Raw genomic sequence first — 19,971 nt, 5'->3', positions numbered from 1 at the left:
TTTGGAAATATCTTTTTATGAATTTTATTATTATTGTTATTGGCAAAATACTGGCTTCAAACTTTTGTCTTTTTCTTTACTCCTCATCTTGCCACATATTCCTTCCATTTAACCGGCATTCAGTGCAATGTGACCCATAACTGGTAGACATCTGACCCTCTAATATTTTGAAGTGTTTGTTAGCTACTATTGATTTTGCTCTGCTTAATGTACACATTACATATTTTGCTATGTCAATAACCTCAATAATTTTCATCATCATCATTACTATTATTATGAAACTTGATACGGCTACTGAAAAAAAGGAGCAACTAAAAAGTATCTTTAATGACCTGAAGTTAATATACAGTTAACATAAACAGCTAGACGTTAGTATAGCGTATCTTACTGTACGTTTCTGGACATAATGCCCCAGAGAAAAAAAGATAAATGAACTGAATCAAGAATATGATACTGTTTCGTAGTACAACCGGTTGTTTGTTATATTGTATAAACGAACTAAACAACTGTTATAACAAAATATAATAAAATATGCAGTAAACAAATTTTTGTATAAAAAAGAAACTCGTGCAATTTAGTTTAAAAAATGAACCATGCAAAACATAAAAATAAATGATTATGTGCAATTAGTAGCTTTACATGATTTTATGAGTTTGTTTCAGAAATGTGAAAGTCAAAATCATTTGATTATTTCTGAATGGGATGTGTAGGATGCACATCAAAGGCCAGTTATGAACAGGAGCTTTGATCTTTTAATGCCATGTATTTTCCATGCTTCAGACTTTTCCCAAGTAAATGAAATTATTAAAAAATTGATGTTAGCAAACATGATTAATAAAAGGGAAATGAATGTAGTTTTTATAGAATAACCAGCATTGCCAGACAGCTGCAAGTTGGGAAAACTGAAGACCTCACACAATGAACTCACTAAGAGGTTGCCTCTACAGTTTTGTTTGTGTAAATGGCTTTTTAAGTCAAATGATGCTTCCATATTTCTTGGCTCCATCTTTCAATCTGAACACACAAATTTAAGAAAAATGCTTTTCAAACAACTGAATTATTTAGTTGTGCACTTCATACTTTGTTTGATCTTACACAGTTAGAAAAAAAAAAAAACAAAGCAAAAATATGTCTATTCATACAAATGAATAAAAAAGGTTTTCTTTAATTATTCATTTCATTTAAATAAATTTACATCTATTTTATTTACATATTTACAACTTGTCTTGTATCACATATCTCCAGTACTCCACATAACAATATTTACAGTCAGTTTGAATTATTTTATAGTTTACAATAAAACTGCACTGTGCACAAATGTCTTTTTGGATTCACATGTGTATGAAAATGAATAAGCTGGCTGGAATTCATCTTTTCCCCATTTGGGAGGAGAAACAATATACTTAATAACATGGACTGGTAAACATCTACTTCCAAATATCTGATATGTAATGGCTCAAAAAGCATTGAGTTAGATTGAACCAATTAAGAAACTGATAATCATAACTGTTACAATGAGAAAGGACAAAAAGAGGAATTTTAACAATTTCCCAAAACAGAAAGAGTTTTATTACTTTTTTCGATCATTTCAGCCTAGGAATGTCTGTTGAGACTTTAAACAACACAATAGATCTACTAAATTCAATGCTATGTAAGTAATCACCATCTTCTAGACAGCAAAACACAAAGTACAATAAATACAAAAAATAAGTATGGGCAGACAGAGAAAAGTGAAAGCAAACTTTTCTTTTCTTTGCTTTTTACAATAAAGTAATTTGCTTACTGCTTACAGCAGTATAATGAAAAAGTACTGGAACACTAATATTTATTATTTTTAAATGACATTTGTTAACAGTAGGTATCATATATATTTATACTTTTGTTAATGACAATGCTGGAAAGCCAAAATAATTAAGGGTTCATACCATATAATAAATATGACCTCCTGTTAAAATTAATTCTTGTATTCACTAAAATATATTGTGACATTTTGGACATACTGCTAAGAAATAAAAACACATATTTTAATAAGTTCTGGAAATGTTTATTTTTTTATAAGTTCTACACTCAAATCAATTGTAATTTGACGCTGTTATCTCAAGTGCTTTGGAATCATTCTCCATGCCAGTTTCCTGATCAGTAATCTTCCTTGTTTAACATCCGATCAGAATTTCTCTCTGTAGAGTGTCCTGTTGCAATATACACAAATGGTAACACTCTGTGCGTATTTTACAAAGTAAATACGCATTTTAATAAATTCCAAAAATGTTTATTTCTTTCTCATATCCACCACTGAATCAGTTGTAGTTTGACACAGTTTCTTCAAGTGCTCTGTGATCCTTCTCCATGCCAGTTACCAAATCAGCCATATTTCTTGTTTATTACCTGATCAGAAAATATTCTCTGTAGTTTGTGTGTTGCAATATACACACTTGATAAGAAAATTCAATACTAATTCTTGTTGTGAGATATTTCTGCATCAGTCTGTTTTTTCATTAAATGTTTGTCCACTTCCTTTTATAAAATTATCAATTATCTATATTCCCACTCATATCACTTGCATTCTTAGAACTTTCAAATTAAAAATAAACTAATAAATCAAGACTGTTTTGCATATGTATGTGAGCACTATGTGATACCTATAAAATACAAGTCTCAAAACATGCAAAGAGAACTATTTATTCTTTCTACTTTATGCAGATTTAAGTCTCAACAATCATTATTTATTTTTGTATTAAGGGATAGTTATCTGCTTTTGTTTATTTTTGTTCATTCTTTCAGGCTACAGGTTACCTCTGTGCCACCAGTTGATGCAAAACAGTCTCCACAATTTATTGCAGTAAATGTTATGCAAGATGTTCTGAGTTTAACTTAACTTTTTAGTAGCTTGAGTCATTTTATATACTCAGTACTGTACACTACACTTCTCAACAGTTATATTCTGCTAAAATCAAATTCAACAAACACTTGCCTTGGAGTGTCATTTTTCCTTTATGGATCTAAAACATAGTGTTGATTCCAAATGACAGTAGTTTTACTACATTAATGCATGTTTGTATTTATTTCTATTTATATTGTGCAAGTGTATTTCATCTAACAGTATACAACATACAAAAATCTTCAGAACATTATCAGACTTTACTTTTGTTTTAAAACAAACAAGCCATTTGGTTGTTCCTGTTTCAGAAAAAAAAATTCTTGGTCTATCTGTAACATAATTTTTAGTAGTGGTGGTTTTAAATAGCCAGTGTTTATACTTCCTCAATTTTACAGCAACAAGAAAAAGTTTTGAAACAATTAATTCTGGCTGCTGATTAGGTAATAAATTTCTGATAGTACTGGATATTTTGGAAAAACATCAAATAATTTATAATTTAGACGAGGTACAGAGCAATAAAGGAAGACAATGTAACTTGTCTTGAGCTCTGCATAACACAGCAGGACTCATTCTGTGTGTTTAGTAGCTAATAACAAATGACTGTTACTTTCAAGAAGCACCTGTACCAAAAGCCATATACTTACTACTTTTCCCCATTAATATTTTTGAAAATTCTTGTTTACCTTCCTTCTTTCTGTTAGCACTTTGGAGTCCTTCAGCATACACATACAAATAAAATACACTCTACAAATTCTCCTCATATTACAGCATTTTTCCAGTCTTTGCAGCTGCTATTCATGTTATAGATGTATCAGTATGAATTCTCATAAGATGTCTGTGTAGCTACATTCCCTTAGTAGTTATTGAAATCTGCATTTTCTTATTTTCTTGCATGTTCTTCATGAACTTGTACTCTGTTGATCAGCTTTTAAATTCTTGTGATGTGAATGCCATATTCCATTCAAAATTCTTCCGCTGCTAGTTATTTTTCTTCACATATCAAACACCTACCATTCAAATCATGCCTTGTTCACATTTTCTTAGCACTATAGTCTTGCATACCATTATAAAAAATGCAGTGTTCATCCTCTCTTTCTCTGTCTTTTTTTACTATTATCCATTTCAATTCGGCTTTAACTTCTATTCATAATGAGACTTGAAAACTTCATGAATTTTTCCTTTGGTTCATTATTATATGTGTATTACAAAACAACAAATTTATAACACAGGTTTTCTTCTGCCTTACAATAGATCCTTTATGTGCTGTTTATTTTTTACTTGTTTCACAATACTACATTTAATTTATTATCAGTTGATTTTCGAGTTACTGAGGTCACAAAATTTGTTGTTAATGATGGTATGAAGAAGCAGACATTTGAGAACACTTTTAACAATAATTATAAAAAGTGGCAACAACAAAGAGGGGAAATTTAAAATCTGATATAAGTAATTCTGTGCACAATCAAGATCAAATTACTTCAATAGTAGCCCGTAAAAAGTGCATTACTGTCCTCGATGGAACTCTCTGTGGCAGAACCAACCTGATCAGAATTTTCTTCCAGTCCGTCTATATCCATAACCACTTTACTTTTATATGGCTGAAGGTTCAAACAGCGCCTTTGTCTGCATACTTGATGTGTCCTGAGATTTAGACATGGAGGGCATTTGCCACATTTTTCATTCTTGCATCCTTTGCACTGACCACACCTTTGCTTGCGGCCCTTAAATGTTAATGTTTTTCCTGATTTAGAGGTGCCCCTCTTAGATGAGCATTCATTGAATGAGGACTCTAATACCTCATTTTGCAGTTTCTTTCCTGGCGGCCTCCGGTTATTTTTATATGGTACTGATTCCAAGGGCTGAATTTGTAAAGGAAGGAAAACAAAAACAAAAAAATAAAGAAAAGCCTACTAAAAGAAATAAATCTGCCATAAGATTAACATGCTTTATAACACTACTGTACAGTGTTAACAAATAAATAAAAGAGAAAGAAGAGGTCTAAAGCACATTCACAAAAGTAAGTGAGCTACATCTTACAATTTGGAAAGTGACTAAGGTAAAACTCCAAAATTATTATGGAATGAAATTCCTCTACTGGGGTACGTATAGGAATATTATTTCTCCTTAATTATAACTTGCATCTAACCAAGCACATATTATTCAAATTATATCATATAAACTCATCTATTGTAGTATAAAACCTTCTGCTCAACATGCATGTTCCGTTTCCAAATACAGAATATATCTGCTGTAAACCCTCATTACTAAATATGTAATGCTATCTACTTTCAATACAAAAATAGTGACTCACATATCAAGCACAGGGGATTTAAACATGACCCCAGCAATTTGGGTTTGCAGGGATGTATTTCTTTTCTATGAAATAAATTTCCAGATCTAATGAAATTCAAAGCATGCAGTAGAAATCAGAAGACTGGCTATAATGTCTGTTTCCATTTACTGAACGAAGACTTACGAAGACAGGTGCAGAATTAACTCCCATAATACTTTTTTTTTTAAGTCTCTTTAATTCTACAGTAATCCGAAGTTTACCCAAATCCGCACTAACAATATCTCAAGGGCATCCTTCAAAGTACTCCATCAGCCTTGTGTAAACCTTTGAATTTTATGATACTTGGTCATTTTACACAGCTATTTTACTGCATATTTGTTCAAATGTCCTCAAGGGGCTGAGTGAAGTTGTTTCAGATCTATCCACTACAGAAAAAATATATGATGCAGTCAATGGAAATCAAAGTACTCAGAGAGGGGGGGGGGGGGGGGGGAGAGAGAGAGAGAGAGAGAGAGAGAGAGAGAGAGAGAGAGGAGAAGGAGGAGGAGGAGGAGAAGAAGAATGGAAAATCCATGATAAAATGAAATCCCATATATGAGAATATATCATTACCACCAACTAGAAGAGATATGAGCAGCAAACAGGCAGGATAAAGGAGATATATAAGCCCCCCCCCCCCTTCTCTCTCTCTCTCTCTCTCTCTCTCTCTCTCTCTCTCTCTCTCTCTCTCTGTGTGTGTGTGTGTGTGTGTGTGTGTGTGTGTGTGTGTGTTTTTTTGTTTGTTTTACCAGTAGTGCAGTGTATGGCTTGGTGCAAAAGCAGAACAATTTCTCATTCTTTTATATGTACTCATTTGCTGCTCAGTGACTCTTACTTCTGGTAAGGTGATCTGTTCCAAATTAACTAAAGGTTATTACAGTGGACACCTCCTAAACCTAATTTGACAACTGCAATAGAATTTCAGTCTAACGTAAATTTATTTCCAGCCATAGCTGTGATTTATTAAGTTATATGTAAGTAAATACACTTAAGGCTGCAATCAATGCTTCAGAATAAATTAAATGAAAATATAAATTGTGCACAACTAATCATCATTATTTCATTACAAAGTATTCACTGAAATGAGCTACGATGAAAGGTCAAGTCATTTACAGCATGTTAGTGTGATTCTCTCTGCTGGTGCAGTGACTGGTCTAGAAAGAGCAAAAGGAGCCCAACCAATTGCTAACTGGGTAAAATAAAGTCTGTTCCAAGAAATATGTTAGTTTTAAACATTATCATCATGTATTTATTTATCAGCATTATATCTTAAGAATCATATTTCTAGTTTTAAAATAAATATGGGGTATTTGGTTACTGTACTTAAGTATGACCAACTGTCTACCAATTCTGAAGCATCTCGGAGCATAAGGTAGGCACTGAATTTATGTCATGCTTCACTGTCATGTCTTCAGACACATAACTGTTCTACTTTATGGGCCTCAGAGCAAATAATTATTTATGATAGAGGAATCCATGTATCCATTTAAAGTGGAAATGGACTTGAGAAAAATAACCCCTAATCCCACAGTACAGTAACAGTGAATGCACACCCAACATCTGATACTGGTTATCCTCTTTCCATTTCCTCTTTTCCATTCCATCCCCCCCCCCCCCCCCCCCCCCGCCCTCCCCCCCTCCTCCTCTTCTTCCAACTGCTAACTGGCATTTCATTGCTAAATTCTTCTTAGTTTAGTTTATGTAATTGGTACATAAAAAATCTACTTACCAAGTGGCAGCAGAACACACACATAAAAGACTGTTGTGACTGGCAAGCTTTCGGAGCTAGTGGCTCCTTCTTCAGGCAGAAGGGATGAAGAGGAAGGAATAAGGGTGAAGAAAAAGGACTGGAGAGGTCTAGGAAAAGGGGTAGATTTTGGGAAAGTCGCCCAGAACTGTGGGTCAGGGGAGACTTACCGTATGGGACATACCCGTATGTTAAGTCTCCCCATAACAGCTGTTCTGGATGACTTTCCCAAAATCTACCCCTTTTCCTAGACCTCTCCAGTCCTTTTCCTTCACCGTTCTTCCTGAAGGAGGAGCCACTGGCTCTGAAAGCTTGCCAATCACAACAGTCTTTTATGTGTGTGTTCTGCCACCACTTAGTGAGTAGATTTTTTATCTACCCAATTACATAATTTTATCAATAATGGATTGTTTTCATTGTTATTTGGATATCCAGTGGATCAAGTGTATGACGACTCACTATCATGGTAGATTCACACGCAAGATACTACATTCTGTGGAAACAAGATTATATGTTTGTCATTTATGTACCTGGATTTTTAAAGTGTTTTAACTCTACAACAAAATTTGGGAATTGTAACCCAAATATATATATTCAGCAATTTATCTGTGGACTGGGAGTAATTGTCAGGTGGAAATTATTTTAATTTGTTTTTAAAACTTTCACTATCTGAGAGCACCATTCATTCAAAAGGGAGATGGTCAAATATTTTTATGGCTTTGTACTTCACTACCTTCTGTGCTATAGTAGGGTTATGTTGTAGTCAGTGGATGCTGTGCTTGTTCCTAATGTTACATTTATAATTTTAAGGTCTGATTTTTCACAACCCCCATTGTAACACAGTGATGACATTGTGATGTTGGTGTTAGTAGGCTTAACTTTCTAACAGCTATCTCCATGACATTTAAGAATGAACATATTCAACAAGTTTCTGTGTGATTAATACTTTGTGTGTGTCTGTGAAACTGTCCCAGAAAATTATTCCATATAACATTAATGAATGGAAGTATGCAAAGTAAGCTAATTAATGGTTTCAACATGAAATCAGCAGTTACTCATAGATGAGATAATGCTGAACCCAAGTGCTTGAGAAGATCTACAATATGTGATTTACAATTCGAGTTCTGGTTGATATCTCAGTACTGCACTAGCTAAGGAAGGGAGACAGGAAGGGTAGGGGAGGGGAGGGAGAGGGCGAGAGAGAGAGAGAGAGAGAGAGAGAGAGAGAGAGAGAGAGAGAGAGAGAGAGAGAGAGAGAGTTTATGTTCATATGTATTGGTTTCAATTTGAACACTACCCTGCAGCAATGTGAGATTGAACTACATCCATTTTAATGGTTTGCAAAATTTTATGATGAAATTGTTTCTGGTTCTCTGACAAGAAGTTGCAATGACACATATTCCATTACATTTTTAACTGTCATGGAACTGGAAGGAAATCAGATAACAGAAACTGATCATTGTTGCACAACTTTCTTTAGCAAAAATTTGCACCATTTATCAACAGACAAGAACAATGCTTTACTTTATTTTCAGATATAATGTTAAGAGATTTCATATAATACCTGTGGTTGTAGAGAAATGACTTGCTTTCCAAATACTTGAGTCTGCTGCGTAACACTGCCAGTAGCTGAAGGTTCTTCTTGTGCTGTGTTTCCACTGATATGTCGGCATGCTCCTACATGCTGAGGCCAATGTTTTCTCTGCAAAATATTTTCCTAATGTAAACCATGGGCATATGTTACCAGGGAACTATCTATATACATTTGGTAAAATTGACATACCAATGCTGGTAACATGAAAAAGCTAGTGCAAATGATACACCAAACTGTAACATGTTCTATAGAAAACTTACTGTTCTCTGCAAACATAACAGTTGCAAAAGCAACAAGAATCTAAGTTCATCATTTATAATGTGTGATAATTTAACTGTTCAAGACACACTAAGGAAACACATAATATCCCAAAACATGATCAGACATTTAAGAATCACTAAGTAACTTCCACTTTTGAAAAATGTTTTACAAGACAAAGTGCAGATTCTATAATTACCTCAAAAGTGAACGGGTAAACTGGTTAAAGGTCCAAGTACAGCACAAATATATAAACTTCATTTTAACAAAACCAAGTGAAAAAATGGCAAATAGCATGTTTTTCATGGGCCACCAGAATAGTGTAGACAAACATAATGGAAGGTAGCCCACTGAGCTGATGAGGACTGAGTGAAGTTGATTTGAGAATAGATTCTGAACATGGCAGGTGATGTCGCTGTCATGGATGCTGATAACCAGTATATCATCACTGAATCTGAACTAGACGCGGTGTTTAAGATGTTGGGTGGATAGGAAGGATTCCTCTAGATAAGTCCATAAATAGGAGAATACATTGCCGGAAAAAAAAAAAAAAAATTGCAACACCAAGAAGGAGTTGTAAGACATAAACCAAAGATTTTAGGCATGTTTCTACAGCTGAAAGATGATATCTATTCCAATTTCATCCCAGCTGCACAAGAGTGGCGATAGCAGCACTACTATGAGGATGCAAATCACGTTTCCTTGAAATATGTGATGTAACGGATGTGATCATTAGCTATCTTTGAAATTGGTGAGTTGATACTAGTCAAGAATGCCTTTAAGGTGACAAAGACGCCATTATCAATGCCTCACTGAGTTTGAACAAGATTGCGTTATCGGGCTATGGGAAGCTGGATGTTCCTTCTGCAATATTTCATGAAGACTTTGCAGGAATGTGGCCACTGTACATGACTGCTAGCAGCAGTCACAAGAACGTACGGTCTCAAAAAGACTGGGGTCCGGACAGCCATGTGGCACTGCCACGGGGGGAAGACCTTTGTGTCCAGCGTATGGCTCTGGTACATTGTACTGAATCTGCAGCAGCAATTCGAGCATCAGTTGCCACCACAGTGACTCAATGAATTGTTACAAATCAGTTACTTCAGGACAGCTCTGAGCCAGATACCCTGTAGCATGCATTCCACTGACCCCAAACTGCCACCATTTGTGACTTCACACATGTCAAGCGAAAGCTCACTGGAGGGCACAGTTGAGGTCTGTTGGGTTTTCTGATGAAAGCTGGTCCTGCCTGAATGCCAGTAACAGCTGTGTGTTGGTTAGGGTGAAGGCACTTGAGGCCCCACAACCAACCTGTTTGTATACAAACACACTGGACCTACATCTGGAGTAATGGTCTGGGGTGCAGTTTTGTATGAGAGCAGGAGCACTCTCATGGTTATTCCATTCAGCCTGACTAAAAATCTGTATGTCAATATGGTGACTCGACCTGCTGTGCTGCCATTCATGAACAGTATTCCAGAGGTGTTTCTCAACAGATTAATGCTTGCCCACATACTGATGTTGTAACCCAACACGCCCTACAGTCTGTTGATATGTTGCCTTGGTCTGTTCAGTTAACAAATCTGTCTCTAATTGAGCACATATGGGACATCATCTGACTAGCTTCATCCACGAACAGCACTATCCATCCCTGTTTGACTGATCAAGTGCAACAGGCATGGAACTCCATCCCACACACTGATAACTGACACCTGTACAACACAATGTGTGAACGTTTGCATGCTGGCATTCAACATTCTTGTGGTTACACCTTTTGTGAACGTATCAGCATTTCACATTTGCAACGCCTTGTCTCACAGTTACATTAATCTGTGATCTCACAACATTAATCACTAAATATGTTACCAAGACAAATGTGTAATATCCTGGCTACTGAGATGATGTTTTAATTAATATCTGTTTAGGATCAGCTGTCTGTCTATTGATTTGATTATAAATTCTGAAATACAGCTATGTATTGCATTTCACCTGCAAGAGAGATGCTTTTACTCTTTGAAAAATGATACACACTGTTACAGTATCCGATTAGAACAGATGTGTACAAATCCTAAAGATAATTGTAACTTATTGTTGTCCGTCATTAAAGGTAATTTTATCTTACTTTGCTACTGTGACAAATTTGTTAAATAAATGTAAACATGGTCAATAGTAGTCAAAATTAGCTAATCGCATGATAAAATAAAAATCACTTTACAGCCAACTATGGACCAGGTTTCCGTATATTAAACATCTGGAGGCTGTCGATCTCCACAAACATAAAATTTTAAGAATTTATTAAAGGTGTGGAAGAGAAGATACTATAAATTTTCCTACAGGATAATACGATACGGTGTTGAATACGTATTTAAAACAAGTTTCATTTTATAAATGGTGCATTTCCAAGAGCGAATGTACATGCAAGGCTTCTGTAGGACCTTCGGACATTTGGTTCATGATGTTTGCTGATGAATCTCCATCATGGTCTTAGGATACATCAGGAGGCCTTTTTACTGATAATTGAAGTAATCTGCTGTCCAGCTACACATTATTGAACCAAATGATAACTTACACTAGATCAGTTTCTGAAGCTTCTATTCAAAGCCCTAAATACTAAAAGCAATTTACAGGGGACCAGTAGAGATCTGCAGTTGCTACTACACAACGAGCACGTTGAGCATCATTGATTACTGTCCTACAATTCTCAACAGGGACTACCAAACTTTCAATGACATACAGGAAGTAGTCTAATCAAGAGTATTCAAGACAGTGAAGGGAATGTGTATTTCATTTATATAGGTAACGTCGAGTGAATTTAACTCAATTAGACTTTATTGAGAACCTTCCCTGCCACAAAATAATTTCATTTCAAGGAGCTTGCATTACTTACTTCAGTAGATTATTTCCTTCAGCTGTAGGAATAGTAACTTAAGTAACAACAGTTACTTATTTAACTAATCCCCTGCCCACATCTGAATTAAAACTAAAGGCAATGTTATATGACAGAGAGTCGTCGTTAAATATTTTGGAGCAGTTTAGCTTGGAATGGAAAACTCGAAACATCATCAAGGAGACGCTCACGAATACGTCCTCTAAAGTCAGATTCATGGGTGAATTATTGGAACCTTTTGAGATCAGAACAGGGGTCCGACAAGGGGATAGTGCACTCGAAAAGGTTGTGAGGGAATGGAAAGCAAGAACAAGAGGGGGAATAAGACTTTGAACAAAAACCAAAGGAACCACGATTTAAGTGTTTGGCATTTGCTTATGACATGGCGTTGCTTGCGGAAACATGAGAGAAGGCTAAAGAACAAATCGGCGAGTTAAAAGAGCAAGCAAGGAGATAGAACTTAAGATTTCTTACGAAAAAATGAAGATTATGACAAATATACTAGATACTTCTAAAAGAATTAAAGTAGGAGCTCAAAAAATAGAGGTGGTTAGGAGTTTCAAGTACCTAGGGGAATGGATTGAATGGAACAACCTTGAAGGGAAAGCAATGGAAGCAAGAAGGAGCGAAATGGAACTAGCTTTCCAGAAAACCAAAAACACATACAATAAGAAAGCCATGTCTTGGAACACCAAAATAAGGCATTATAACACCAGCAGAAACACTACTCATGGGGAGGAAAGGGCAAATGGAGAAATTGGAAATCAAGGTGAGGAAAATTTTGAGGAAGATCATGGGTCCCAAATTCCAAAATAACAAACAAGGTTTCTATAGAGGCAAAGCCCTCTATGCAAAGTTGGAGAGACTCTCGGAAACCATGAGGAAAAAGAAAGATTGGTTTCTATGGACACACACTCCAAATGAATCCTGACAGACTAACTAAATCTGACTTATTTTTAAGAGAGAGAGAGAGAGAGAGAGAGAGAGAGAGAGAGAGGACCAAGCCCAATTGGTTTAAGGAAATGGAAAAGGATTTGAGAGAACTCCAGATTACTGAAGTCATGTAAAAGAATTGTTACTAGCCTATTACTATATTACTGTGATTGTTGTATTGTACTGCATGTGTATTAATACTGGTGTTTGTACTGTTCCACATACATCTTTTGGAGAGAGTGCATTTATGTAAACCACAACAACGCAGAGCAGCCAGCCACAACAATGTGTGTCCATCACAAATGAATTTCAATCTAACTACCTTCGGTGTCAAAGCAAACAGCAGGAGACCAAAAAAATGTACAGCAGATATCCACAACGGTGGAGGAACTGGCTTCACGAAGTGAAGTGGTTATGGAACAACAATTCCTAATGAAACGAGAACAATTTGCCAAACAGATAGATAACTAAGCAGTGGGTAAAGAACAACAAGTTTTGCTATGTATCAAGAAAGGCATAAGGAAGCAGTTGAGAACATAACTAATGTTGGTTTACCCTCAAGGAATAAGGTGGATCAATAACTAAAGGAAGTACAAGATCAGCTTGGAATAGAATTCACTAAATGGAAACATGCATGAAGGGTTTAGAAGATATGCAAGACGCAATCAAAGATGGTAGGAATGGTTGTATAGGAGACTGAAGACAAGAAACACTATGTTATGAGTCACTATACAATTACACATGTGGATCAGTACAAGTACACCAGTCCAAGTGAACAGGCTTACAAGAACCATCATCTAATATTTGCGCAAATGTGCTGATGGAGGAGAACGACAACTTCAAATGTTCTCTTCTGGTAAAAGAACCATGATTCCTAGTGTGTTTATCCATGGTTTTTGAGGAGTACTACAACAAGCACGGACAGGAAAAAAAAAGAAAAAAAAACAGTTATGCATCTGGATATATGGAAGGAGAGGGTAGTTTATGGGCTACAGTCATAATGGATGTCTACAAAACACACAAGAAATTTGAAGATACACTGTAAAACTACTATTGGTCAAGAGGTACACAAGAAAGACTTACAAAGAAGGTCAATAATCCCAAACCATTTTCATATAGGAATGGAAACTTAAGAAGATACCTTGAGAAATATTTGAATAAAGCACATTATTGTGACTAAACAGTCGAACATAAGGGTATTTTAAGAATACTGAAGGCCAAGCTACCTGATAATAGGCAATCAAGTTACAATGACAATCAGAATAGAAACAACAGAAAGGAGATAAGTAATGTTGGTGTCCCAAGCAATAATAACATACAGCACACAGGACAAAGACTGTAGAATGAGAATAACAATTTTAGACAAAACAGGAATAAACAATGAAGATATGGTAGAAGATACAATCCAGTCTACACCACAATAATAATCAGAAATGCTTGAACCAGAATTTACCATAAACAAGACTTACAGATAATCAAGGATGGAGAAAACAAGTGCCAATAATCTCAGAGGTAGAAGAGACCAATAATTCAACAGGGCATAGTTCACTGCTTTAGGCACAAAGATAGAATGCGTATAGTTGAAGAAATAACAGGAGATATAAATCCACGTGCCCAAGTATATCCAACAGCACAAATTTCAGCTACAAGCGTCAAAATATTAGATGTCCCTGTAAAGTAGTACCTGATACTGTAGTGTCCATGAATGTGACATCAAACAATTTGTTTAAGAAATTATCCCACAAGGCAGAGCTTCTAACATCAGTACCAGGTCGCAAAACGTCTGGATAAAGACCATGCTGAAGGTTAAAATAGGAAATGCAGCTTTGGTAAATGTGCTCCTTGTAGTTCATAAATTAATTGAGGACTGTATCATCGGACTAAGTATAAGAAAGAAGGACTTAAAAGCAGACTTCTCGACTGGTAACGTTAGTTTTTGCGGCAATGGAACTATAACCCAAATAGATTTCATTAGGGAGGAAAAGAGTCATGTAAGATACTGTCATGGGAATGGAAAACAACTTATATGAAAGAAAAGGCAAGAGAAGCACCCACATGAAGAAGAAAGTATGAAGCTGCTCGGGATATCAGAACAGGTGCAAGACAAATCTAATCTAATGTTTTTTGTGTGTCATGTCATTTTTTCCTGTTTTGTTTTTCTATTATTTCAATAAACTTTTCCTTAACTAAGTTTCAGATCTTAGAAAACTTTTCTGTAACAGAAAAAGAACATAGATAAAAAAAGACATGACGTATTAAAAAACAACAGGTAACCTTAAGCTTTGTATTACTACAAATTTACAATTTCTGAAACTCAAATACCATCCCTGAACTTCCAAAAAGCGACTTACTCTGTAGACATACGGCATCGCTGGAGTGAAAACTGTCAAATAACTGTAAAAAAGTGCTATCTATAATCACTAAAAGTCACATACAAAATAAAGTGCATAATTCATAGTAATGACATATTACTACACAGAAAACTCGCTCCACAATGCACTATGGATGTCATTCCACCTAGATGTAAGAACAATATAATGTAATATTACATAGAAAATGCATAGACATAAGTAAACTATGAAAATTATAACAGCTCAACAGCAACACTTGGAAAGTGTCATAATTTGACAAAATTTATACCTGAGGGACAGATGGGAGTTTGAACCTCACTTCTCCTGAATGGAAGTCCAGTGTCTAAACTATTGCAACAACATTCTCAGTGTTCTATAATAGAGAATATTTGCCCTTACATATTACGCACACTACTACTGACATATTTATGCTGCAAATCTTCCTTAAAATTCTTAAGTAGAAAAAAGAAAAATCTGTTATGTACCAACAAATATTTTAATGTGGGAATTCTACTGTCCTCCGATGATGCATTTCCTTCTAGGTGAGGTAAGAAGCTGATAAATGAACAAACTACAATGACATTCTTTCTCCAGATGACAAGCAAATAAAACAATAACAAAGCAGCACAGATGACAAGCAAATAAAACAATAACAAAGCAGCACTTCTATTTCTAACTCCATCTTGGAAATTTTATCATTTTTTTTATGTCATTATTTCATTAAGTGTCATATTTATAGCAAAATATATATTTTAAACTATTTGGAATATGTCTGTATATGTGTGGATGGATATGTGTGTGTGTGTGTGTGTGTGTGTGTGTGTGTGTGCGCGCGCGCGAGTGTATACCCGTCCTTTTTTCCCCCTAAGGTAAGTCTCTCCGCTCCCGGGATTGGAATGACTCCTTACCCTCTCCCTTAAAACCCACATCCTTTCGTCTTTCCCTCTCCTTCCCTCTTTCCTGACGAGGCAACCGTTGGTTGCGAAAGCTAGAATTTTGTGTGTATGTTTGTGTGTCTATCGACCTGCCAGCGCTTTCATTTGGTAAGTCACATCATCTTTGTTTTTACATATATAAACTATTACATTAGTATGAGAATACTACTGTTATGGTCCATTCAGTTGAAAGATCTTAAAAATGTTTACTGAAAAAATAAGCTTACCTGACAATTAGTGTCACAATAAGAAGTATTCCAGCAGCAGTAAAAGATTGCCTCCTTGCCACAATAAGAGCACCACTGCTTCTTTTTTGTTTCTTCAACTGCCCTCTTTTTCTCCATTTCCCATCGATGCTTGGCTTCATTCATTAGGCGCCGATGCTCTGTTAGCAGATTTGCCCGAAGCTCCGATGCAATCAGATCTTCAGAAACAAAAATATAGACACTAATATAGATACTAACAAATCAAAACAAAATCAACTTAAGGTACATTGTGCAAATCATCCTCACTGCATGTGTCTTTACAAAGTAAAAATTTACTTTAATTCAAACACCGTATACTATATTGTAAAACAAAACACTATTTTTGAAGCAACCAATAATGTGAAGAAACAAATTTTAGAATATGCACACAGATAACATGACTGATAAAAGCAACAGAAGTGACTGAAATAGAAAATGTATGGAGGAAGCAATTATGTCTTGTGTCTAATATGCCCTGTTGATCAGCTAATAATAAGCGGGTCATCGTTCTATCTGTCAAAATCTTCTGTTTTCCATTTAAAAAAAGAGTGAAGGAGAAACTTTTGTAAAAAGGAGACAGAGAGAGAAAGAGAAAGAGAAAGAGAGAAAGAGAGAGAGAGAGAGAGAGAGAGAGAGAGAACATCTATTTGTGGGTGTTGTGAACAGAGCTAATAAATACTTCTCTTTTCCTTAATTTTCTCATACCTGTCTCCCTCTTTCTCCAGTGAAGGAAATGTACAAAGACCATTACAAAAGGAGGCTCAGGGCTACCTACATTGAATTTTCAATCAGCAAAGTAGGGAATACTCTTTGGCACCCAGTCAAAAGGCTGGTTACATATAGATCCCCATGTTAGTCTATCCAAGTCCCCTCACCCTCACATAACAACTAAAATCTACATCTTCTCAAACCCATTTATTGTAATCAAACATTGGTTTTGCCCCCACCCTTCTTTCCACTAATTAACTACTTCAAATGCCTCTGGAAGTGTTCTGTCAAACTGATCGATCCTTCTTTTAATCAACACAGAGTTCTCAACCCCCCCACCATTTCAATTCATAACCTTTTCATTAGTTATTCGATCCATCCTTCTAATTGCATTCTTCCATAATGCCATATTTCAAAATTTTGTATACTCCTTTTGTCAGTATTGCTTATCACCCATATCTATACTAATAGTAAAACTGTAAAACTGGCATATCTGTTTGAACACATTAATCTCCAAACTACTCGATGAATTTTCATGGGGTTTTTACAGATAACTTGAGTGTCGCTTGGGGGCAACATACAGGCTTTATTTCCTCACAATTGGATCACAAAAAAAAGAAAATAAATAAATAAATAAAAATAAAATCATTATTTAAGCTAACTATTGCGTATGTTTGCTCAAACATGCTAATCTCCAAAATGACTACTCAAATTTTCATGCAGTTTTCACATGTGACTTGAGCAAAGGGTAGGGCAACATTTAGGCTTTATTTCATCAAAATATGAACATGGGAAAAATTTTATTGTAATTTAAAGTTTCATCCAACATTGTCTGCATAGCTTAGTGGTTCGGATGGTTAACCATCACGGTGTAGCACGCCAAAGAACCAATGACTGGCGCTGTTAGTTTTTTTAACTCAGTGACAGACATATTTTCGGAAGCACGTATCAGTAGCAAAGTTAAGCACCACAATCTTATCTTTATGAATACAAACTGATACTGAATTTACTTGGCTAGGATACACAGATTTACTGATTTCACTTTGTGTATTATACACTCAACGACATTGCTTTGCCTTAAGCGTCAAACCAGCCGTCTAAATTTCCCATTGTTATTTTATTTAAGCAACCACTTTCGGTGCTCAAATAAAATAACAATTCAAAACTTAGACAGCTGAAAGGGGTTTTTGATTCGACAGTCTATATTGAACTGCCGAGTTCCCGCAACCATTTTTATAAGGACGGACTTACAGAGACTTCCTTTGCTTCCTTTGATAGGTTTTATTTATATTTGACTTCCTTACTAGGGAATTTTTTTATCTCAGTGACAGAAGTATTTTTAATCTTTACAAATACAAACTAACATGGAATTTACTTAGCCACTATATCCAGGTTTACTGATTTTGCTTTTTTTATTAAAACTTAACAACATTGCTTTGCTGTTTTTGATAGGCTTTATTTATATTCCTTGTTATGAAACAAAATTATTAAGTTTACTGTATGATTCAGTAGCCTACTCATTAAATTTTTATTTTGTTTTATTTATGAATAAAACTTCCTATGAAGCGGTCAAGTCTTTATGAATACATGAGAATGGTTAGAAGACTGAGAGCTACATGGTGTTAAGAATCCAATGAAGATCATGAGGTGAGACTTGATGTGGCTGGAGAGCATCAGGCTTTAACTCACTCTTTGGGAACTCTTGCAAAAGTGAGATATTATGTAACACTGATCAAGAGTGTCATGCATTACCTCGCGACTCAGAACCCTTCACAGGCCAGACGCTGCATGCTGAAGGCACGGGCCTTAGTGTCAGTTACTTTTAGCATGGCCAACTCTATGTGGCTTACGCTTGTGTTAATGAAACAAACAAGCTTATGATTCATGTCCTCAATCATACTACTTCATACACTGTATAGCAAGAAGCTTTGTAAGTTAAAAATAAACTCCACACATATGAAGTCTCGGGCACAGCTGTAAATAAATACCTGAGCAACGCAGAGTTCTGCAGCTAGTTTTAAATATAAGGCTACACTGCTGAAATCCAGCAGAGACTTCCTGGAGTTAACTTTATATTAATAATTAACACGGCTGATCCCGGCAGAGGTTCGAATTCTCCCTCGGGCATGGGTGTGTGTGTGTGTCTGTCCTTAAGATAATCTAGGTTAAGTAGTGTGTCAGCTTAGGGACTGATGACCTTAGCAGTTAAGACCCATAAGATTTCACACACATTTCGAACAATAATTAACATATTTCACTTTTGTACAAAAGCATTTATCACACTTGCAAGTCCGCATTTTATATCCTGATTGGTAGAGCCATCATTGGTTATTTTGCTGCCAAATAACAGAACTCAACTAGTACTCAGTGTCCTGTTTTTCTAATTGTATTCTCCCACCTCTGCCTGATATAGTTTGGCTACACTGCATTACCCTGGTTTTGCTTTCATCGACATGCCACACAATGTAGTCCTGTGAGCTGCCGCCCTGACAGACACCTGCAGCCAATACAGCTCCAGTTCACCGCGACATCCACTGCAATAACAAGAGCGCCACGATCACCAGACATCACTGGCACTAGCTTGCATTCACAAACCACGTGACACTGGCTAACTTCCTGGTATTCATATATTAGGCAGCCTTAATAGTACCACCACTTGCAACTCTTGACCAGTGGAAATCTGGTTTCTACTTCGATGAGTCTCCGAGTACAGTGCATTATGTCCCTAGGAACGATAGTGCAACTGATTTTGAACTTGCCTACAGCAGTGACATCAATTGTCATAGTCTGAGTGCTCTTTCTTGCACCTTCATGGAACTATAATGTGTATGTGACATTTCTTCTTCCTTATGTTCCTTTTGCTGAGAAATTGTTTTTGTTGTTCATGTTCTTGTTTGCTTCTTTATAGAAATAAAGTTCTATTGTTTGTTGCTAACTGGGTACCTTATTACTTTCTATGTGTACCATCCCACAATAGGATACTTTAGCTTCCTTTACTGTCTATTCCATTTACCAGACTGAATGACATGAGAGACTCCGACTTGAGCCCTTCTCAGCTACCACCTCCTATTCATATTCATGTCCTTAGACTCTTAAAACTGCA

General features: G+C 35.8%; 1 protein-coding gene across 5 annotated transcripts in view; it reads right to left on the bottom strand.

Annotated features, from left to right (window-relative positions):
• Window positions 1–19,971, bottom strand: part of LOC126458140 (microtubule-associated protein futsch) — a 272,339-nt gene that overhangs the window by 33,905 nt on the left and 218,463 nt on the right. For 3 of the 5 annotated variants that reach the window (XM_050094989.1, XM_050094990.1, XM_050094991.1), the window contains 3 exons: window positions 16,143–16,339; window positions 8,522–8,659; window positions 4,420–4,737 (listed from right to left, as the gene is read on the bottom strand). In XM_050094989.1, coding sequence (XP_049950946.1) covers window positions 4,420–4,737; window positions 8,522–8,659; window positions 16,143–16,339 — 653 coding nt within the window. Of the gene's footprint in view, window positions 1–1,186; window positions 2,386–4,419; window positions 4,738–8,521; window positions 8,660–16,142; window positions 16,340–19,971 lie in introns of those variants that run through there. The other 2 variants (XM_050094993.1, XM_050094992.1) reach the window with 2 other exon arrangements.

This window comes from Schistocerca serialis, chromosome 2 (genome assembly GCF_023864345.2).
Source record: "Schistocerca serialis cubense isolate TAMUIC-IGC-003099 chromosome 2, iqSchSeri2.2, whole genome shotgun sequence".
Taxonomy (NCBI): Eukaryota; Metazoa; Arthropoda; class Insecta; order Orthoptera; family Acrididae; genus Schistocerca; species Schistocerca serialis.
Note: the sequence above shows the minus strand (reverse complement) of the source record. Positions and strands in the feature narration are given on the sequence as shown.